Raw genomic sequence first — 7,583 nt, forward strand, 5'->3', positions numbered from 1 at the left:
GTAAGCAGTTGCTAGTTTGGAATGCACGTAGCTGAAATCAGTGTGTATCAGCATGGTGCTTAAAGTACAATTTATTTATTGTGAATTAGTGGGGGGGGGGAACAACATGTGACTTCGTATAAACCTTTTTTTGAGTAATTCTGGCACCATGAAGTACCAGATCTGTGGTACTCTTTGTTCAAGTAACGAATGAGTTTGCTTTCCAGATTTTAATTCCTTTCACTGGTTGATCCATTTAACCCTTCAGCAAGCATGGTGATGATGGGCTATTGTGGTGTGAAAGCAAGTCGTTGCCTCCAAGTTTGCATTTGACTAGATACAAACAACATCTTCCAGATTCTTTTTGAATGCTGAGGGCTTTCTACTGCTGTAATGGAAGATCCTCTGGAAAATTTTTTCAACTTCTCCACAGAATCCACTGAAATGGAACCCAAATCTGTCTTTTCTCAGATGGAGCATAATATTGTTGCAGCATATTTGATAATGGCAGGTATGTGATTTTGTTTAAAAATAGTGATGGATAGTAAACAAGACAGTGGATTAAAATATATTCCATGCTTGTGGTTAGAAAAGAACACTAATTTTCTTTGGACCAGTAAGAATATTTTATTAGTCAAACTAATTCCTACAATGGAATTAGATCATGTTGCAGCATAGGAGACACAGATTTATGAAATGTTGAACTCACAATTGAGCTAGTAAGTTGAAATTTTTGGCAGAATGTCAATATTGTTTGTCTATTTCATATTTGCAATTGGGGATACAGTATAGATTTACAGAAGTTAGTGCTAGAACGCAAGCAAAGTTACAGAAGATATTTTTCACCCAGCTGAATGGGTGATAAATGAAGTACCTCCCCCACCCAATCACAATGAAACAATATTAGATGAGTCTTTGAAGGCTATGCCGTTCAAAATTACAGATACTAATACTGGAAGATGTGATTGGACTGGTTTTGAGAGTATGGATATGGGCCACGTCTTCCTCCTATGTCTAAGTTTCATACAATTTTTATAATTTAATGCTTGCTAGTGTTAGCAAAGAACAATAGTGTAGGTCTTAAAATGTTTAAATAGACATATTTAAATATAAGAAACTTGTCATTGTGCTTTCTTACAGGAATATTAAGTCTACTCAGCAACATAGTGGTATTAATTATGTTTGTTAAGTTCAAGGAGTTCCGCACAGCAACTAATGCAGTAATTGCAAACCTGGCTTTCACTGACATTGGGGTGAGTGCCATTGGCTACCCCATGTCTGCTGCTTCGGATCTGCATGGTAGCTGGAAATTTGGTTATTCAGGATGTCAGGTCAGTTTGTGGATATTCTATTGTTAATGTTTGGAGGAAATATGAGCAATACTTTCTTCACTGAAAAATTATGTTCAAAAGTGCAAAGTAAATTTATTATAGAAGTATGTATATGTCTGCACATGCTACCCTGAAATTGCAGGAATTCAGTTTAGAACAGAATCAATGAAAAACTACTGGCAATTCAATTCCACTTTTCTTCCTCTATCCTCTAAGTTTGTATGTTTTCTTTACCATGATGTACCAGGAAAAATACATTTGTTATCACTAATCCAAAATAAGGCATCCCAGTTCATTGAAACAAAAATGCTTACAGTCCAGTCTGTAACAGAAGGGTGTATATAATAATACAAGTTTTAGAAATATTTGTTTTTGTTTATGGTATAGGAAGGACAAAGAATAATCTTTTTCATACTAACTATGCTTAAATTTAGTATACCAGTGAAAATACTTGTATTGAACAGCCCAAATCAGCTTGTTTGAGTTGGGAACAATGAAATGTACACCATTCAATTCAGCAACATGACATCATCTCTCAGCACAAAACGTTTCATATGTAATACAGATCTCCCTGCTTTTTGAAAGGTGATGCATTAATTTCCACCAGACACCAAGCAAAACAGCCGGAGAGGAGGTATCTGAAGGACAGCACCCTACCCCATGCAGTATTAAAGCAATTAATTGTTTCCACTAGATTGGATACTGTTCCATTTTCTGTTTCAATTGTGTTGGTTTCTTTCAGGCATATGCAGCTCTAAATATCTTTTTTGGGATGGCAAGCATTGGACTGCTTACAGTGGTTGCAATTGACCGGTACCTGACCATTAGTAAGCCTGAACTAGGTAAAGCCAATAGTCGTAAGTTCATTATGGAATAATTAAGATTGCATTGTATTGTTTTGAATATTATTCTCATCTCAGAGTTATATTGCTCTGAATTGAACATTATCTTAACTTCCATAGTTATGAAGGCAAAATACAACTCAATTCATGTAGATGAAATTATGAATGGCCAAGGTCACCATTTAAACATAGAAGGTACAATGCAAACTGTGAATGGAGCCTTGGGTGTTGTTTGGTTCTCCATCTACTGGTACCAATTTCTTTTCTCTCCTTGTATCTTCTGGTCAAACAACTGCACCTTGTGCTGCATTGTGGCTAGGAAACCTGCCAAGACCTGTCAGTACACATTCTGTGCTTTGTGAGAGTGGCCCAGACAGAACAGTTATATCATTTTTCTGTCATTTCCTGTGAAGATCTACTCATTCACTTCGAAGTGTTTTCCTCAGAACTCATAGCTGTGATGAGAAATGCCATGTAACAAAATCCTAGGCACTGGTATATTGCAGCTCAGAGCAGCTGAATACAAATAGGATTGTAATAGGACATTGCTCTTTACAAAACTTGCTGGATTTCAGCTAATTCTATTCCTCAAAGTGGTACTACATGCTTGTTCTTCATCACAATGAAATATAAAAGATAACATTAGCAAAGAATTACTGCAAGGTATTTGCTGTGTGTACTTTTGTAATCGTGTAGGCTGCAGTCTCAACATCTCTAATAGACATGTCATTTTCTAATAGCGCATCAACATTATCTTACATTGGGTCATCATTATTCTCCCAACCCTTTGGTTAATAACTATTAATTTCTATTTTCTATTTATGATTTATAATTTAAATTTTTTCTATTTACTATCGATTTGTATTCCAGGGAGTGCGAAGCGCAGGATCAAATATTGCTGTGATGATTGTACGCTCTAGTATCAATTGTTTGGTGACAATAAAGTAAAGTAACTATGCAATCACAGAGACATACCACACTAATATTCATTTTTTCAGTACAATGCAAACTAAAACATGGGCAAGAATTCTTTGGTGAGCCGAGTGCAGTAAAATCTGCCCTTCATAAGCATGTTGAGTATCTCTAGTCCACAGTCAGCATGGATTTGTGAAAGGAAAATCATGTCTGACGAATCTCATAGAATTTTTTGAGGATGTAACTAGTAGAGTGGATAGGGGAGAACCAGTGGATGTGGTATATTTGGATTTTCAAAAGGCTTTTGACAGGTCCCACACAGGAGATTAGAGTGCAAACTTAAAGCACACGGTATTGGGGGTAAGGTATTGGTGTGGGTGGAGAATTGGTTAGCAGACAGGAAGCAAAGAGTGGGAATAAACGAGACCTTTTCAGAATGGCAGGCGGTGACTAGTGGGGTACCGCAAGGCTCAGTGCTGGGACCCCAGTTGTTTACAATATATATTAATGACTTGCATGAGGGAATTAAATGCAGCATCTCCAAGTTTGCGGATGACATGAAGCTGGGTGGCAGTGTTAGCTGTGAGGAGGATGCTAAGAGGATGCAGGGTGTCTTGGATAGGTTGGGTGAGTGGGCAAATTCATGGCAGATGCAATTTAATGTGGATAAATGTGAAGCTATCCACTTTGGTGGCAAAAATAGGAAAACAGATTATTATCTGAATGGTGGCCGATTAGGAAAAGGGGAGGTGCAACGAGACCTGGGTGTCATTATACACCAGTCATTGAAAGTGGGCATGCAGGTACAGCAGGCGGTGAAAAAGGTGAATGGTATGCTGGCATTTATAGCGAGAGGATTCGAGTACAGGAGCAGGGAGGTACTACTGCAGTTGTACAAGGCCTTGGTGAGACCACACCTGGAGTATTGTGTGCAGTTTTGGTCCCCTAATCTGAGGAAAGACATCCTTGCCATAGAGGGAGTACAAAGAAGGTTCACCAGATTGATTCCTGGGATGGCAGGACTTTCATATGAAGAAAGACTGGATGAACTGGGCTTGTACTCGTTGGAATTTAGAAGATTGAGGGGGGATCTGATTGAAACGTATAAGATCCTAAAGGGATTGGACAGGCTAGATGCAGGAAGATTGTTCCCGATGTTGGGGAAGTCCAGAACGAGGGGCCACAGTTTGAGGATAGAGGGGAAGCCTTTTAGGACCGAGATTAGGAAAAACTTCTTCACACAGAGAGTGGTGAATCTGTGGAATTCTCTGCCACAGGAAACAGTTGAGGCCAGTTCATTGGCTATATTTAAGAGGGAGTTAGATATGGCCCTTGTGGCTACGGGGGTCAGGGGGTATGGAGGGAAGGCTGGTGCAGGGTTCTGAGTTGGATGATCAGCCATGATCATAATAAATGGCGGTGCAGGCTCGAAGGGCCAAATGGCCTACTCCTGCACCTATTTTCTATGTTTCTATGTTTCTATGTAATGCATATTTGTATCATACAATATATTAATTTTCAAGTAACTTGCATCTGTAGCACACCCTTGTAATTAACTGGGGTTCGTTATTACTTGCAGTGTTTTGTGGATACATTGAATTTTGCATTGCTGTGTGAATCTATTGTGGCTCATTTACCAACTAATATTGTCACCAGGAAGGAAGATGACTGCTGCTACCTACTCGGCTCTCATTCTAGTTGCCTGGGTGAACGGTCTGTTCTGGGCTCTCATGCCAGTACTTGGATGGGCAAGCTATGCACCTGATCCAACAGGAGCCACTTGTACCATTAACTGGAGGAACAATGACTCGTATGTTTTCTCTATAATTATTTTGCGTATTCTTTTCTCAGAAAGACATTTCCAGTTTCTGACTTTGAAAATAAGCACATTAAAATATTTTGTGGCAATGTTGTCAAAGGGCAATGTTTTCAATTAATTCTATTTGTACTTAAATTAATTTATTTACTGTTTTCCTTCTTATTTCAATGCAAAGTATTTCCAGATTTCTACCTGCATCACCTTTCTTTTTATAGCTTCATGGCAAAATGTGATTCTATTGGTTCATTCTTTCTTGTTTAATTTTGAATCACTCCAGAATTAGGAAAAACCTGGCCATGATATTGTAAGCCTGTTCTACATAAGATTGAAACTGTCAGCTATAAAATGTTAAAGACTTTGATGTTGTAGTGTTCTCCGAGCTTGGCAATTAGCAAGGTGATGTCCTCAGTGTGCAGCTGTTGGTGTTTCTCCCTGGAAGTGCTTCCGTTTTTGTAGGCCCCCATTCGTAGATGGTGACCGTTTTGATGTGTTTATGGAGAAATGTATGCCATCTTTGAACCCCTAAGAGCCAAAGAAACTCATGCCAATAGAATTCAAAGGACAACTGAAAGGCTAGATAATCAGGATTGAGTCAGGTGAATGAGAGCCTATATAAACGTGAGAACTCTCAGAGAGATACGCCAACAACTGCGGGCTGAGGATGTCGCCTCGACTGTTGATAAAATGTCTACAAGCTAATTGCCAAGCTCAGCGAACACCACATCAAGTGCTTCAACCTGAGCTCCCAATGTTCACCACCATGTTAAAGACTGCCATTAAAATAGCAGAAAACTTTCATGTAAGCATACTCATTTACTTTCTCATCTTACTGTTACTATTCCATTACTATTTTAATTTGGGTGATTGGGCGGGTTCCAAATGGAACTCAGATAGATTTTATGCTAGGCCCAGCTAGGATTGAAAAATACAAAGTAACTGTCACCTACCGGCTTGAATTATGCTTTTAAGCTATCTAACTTCAACAATTTGAACTGTAGAGTTAAATTTAATGATAATTTCCCCTTATGATTGTATGGAACTGCAACATATCACATATCTTGTTTAGAATACAAGTAGATAGTAAGCTATAAATGTTACCCATTCTGCTTGATATGGAGACTTTTTAGTCACAGTTGAAGTCAATCATACATGCAGAAATTGTTACATTTCAGATTCTTTTTCTTGGGAAAAGGGAATACATGTATGTGAAGGTTGGGGTGTAACTATGTGTGTGATACTTCATGTTTATTTCTGGCGTTGTCTTTCTCTTCACACTTGAGTTGATCTATTCTCCAATCCAATTGGATTGAGTGGACCCAAACTAACTTGTTGTTATGGAGTTTGCATTATTTAGTTTACAAAATGAGGCATAACTGATTACAAATAAATTATTTGGGATATGATTGCAACTTAGCCAATCGTCGTGAATTGATTTAATTTATTGTCCACTTTTATTTCTAGGCTATTTGTTTCCTATACAATGACTGTATTTGCGGCTAATTTTGTGGTGCCACTATCAATTATGTTCTTTTGTTACTACAATGTGTCAAAAACTATGAGGCAATTTGCACAGCACAGTGGTCTGGAAAATATAACCTTGGATTGGTCTGAGCAACTAGATGTTACAAAGGTAAGAAACTTAATCTTCCACAATGTAGTTACAATATCCTAGAGGAACAAAATAAGACTTAAGTATTTTGTTTAGTTATATTCTTGTCACTTTCCAGTCTTCTGTGATCATATCCTTCATTCTACCTTCATCGTTTTCCCAATAGCATGATTGAGAATTTATCATGTGCAGTACAAAACCCTGGTATAATTTCAGCCATATATGCTGTCTTGTGTTCTTTGAGATACTCAGCTTGATGAGCCCACTGCATTCCCCTTCACTGTTTTTCCTCTGCAATCCTCTTGTCTGGTCCTACCTTCACTTAGTTCAGGTTTTTGGTGTCCCATCTCAGTATATAACCAGAAGTTCTCCCTGTTACAAGTGCTACTTAGTCTGGCCACGTTTCTACTTTTTATCAAACCAGTTTATATTCTGGGATTCCACAGTGACAAAAGAAAAAAATATGAATTTAAATGATATAAATATAACTATGTTCTTATCTTCTAGATGTCTGTTGTGATGATTGTGATGTTCCTTGTGGCTTGGTCTCCTTACTCTGTTGTCTGCTTATGGTCATCCTTTGGGGATCCAAAACTCATCCCACCTGCAATGGCAATTATTGCTCCACTTTTTGCCAAATCTTCGACTTTCTACAATCCCTGCATTTATGTCATTGCAAATAAGAAGTAAGGGTCTAATATTTGTTTGCGGATAGAGGCATTCATGTGTAGCATTTTCCAAAATGTATCGGTGTGTTTTTCTTCTTTCCAGATTTCGAAGAGCCATCTTTGCAATGATACGCTGTCAGACTCAACAGGATTTAACTATCACCCACACTTTACCAATGACCATCTCCCAGACTCCTTTAACAGATTGAAACTCTTCAAAGTCTGCATTATTGTGCTCTGTGATAAGTGTCACCTATCATCATCCTCATCAGTTAAACTTCTATTTTATCTTCTAGTGATGTCAATGTTACTTTTTATTTTCAACTGGATTTCAGTATATTGCAAAAACATTACAGGATGGAATTTCTGTGCATCCCTTTATTTAATGCCTTCCATCTTCATGTGCTGTTTATAAGATGG

The 7,583-nt window shown here is 38.1% G+C and overlaps 1 protein-coding gene across 1 annotated transcript; it reads left to right on the forward strand.

Annotated features, from left to right (window-relative positions):
- The first annotated feature begins 411 nt into the window (after positions 1 to 411).
- rrh (retinal pigment epithelium-derived rhodopsin homolog) lies at positions 412 to 7,372 on the forward strand. The gene is made up of 7 exons (XM_072254690.1): positions 412 to 490; positions 1,120 to 1,310; positions 2,053 to 2,152; positions 4,724 to 4,877; positions 6,348 to 6,516; positions 7,003 to 7,181; positions 7,267 to 7,372. Exons 1-7 carry the CDS (start codon positions 424 to 426, stop codon positions 7,370 to 7,372), a joined length of 966 nt encoding a protein of 321 aa, XP_072110791.1. The 5' UTR covers positions 412 to 423.
- Positions 7,373 to 7,583: the final 211 nt, after the last annotated feature.

This window comes from Mobula birostris, chromosome 4, assembly GCF_030028105.1.
Source record: "Mobula birostris isolate sMobBir1 chromosome 4, sMobBir1.hap1, whole genome shotgun sequence".
Lineage (NCBI taxonomy): Eukaryota > Metazoa > Chordata > Chondrichthyes > Myliobatiformes > Myliobatidae > Mobula > Mobula birostris.

What these genes read in the sequence shown, in the direction of transcription:
- rrh (XM_072254690.1), top strand. Translation starts at nt 424, where the DNA reads ATGGAACCCAAATCTGTCTTTTCTCAGATGGAGCATAATATTGTTGCA. An exon ending in AGCATATTTGATAATGGCAG is followed by an intron (nt 491 to 1,119) that starts GTATGTGATTTT and finishes GCTTTCTTACAG; the next exon opens with GAATATTAAGTCTACTCAGC. An exon ending in TATGTCATTGCAAATAAGAA is followed by an intron (nt 7,182 to 7,266) that starts GTAAGGGTCTAA and finishes TCTTCTTTCCAG; the next exon opens with ATTTCGAAGAGCCATCTTTG.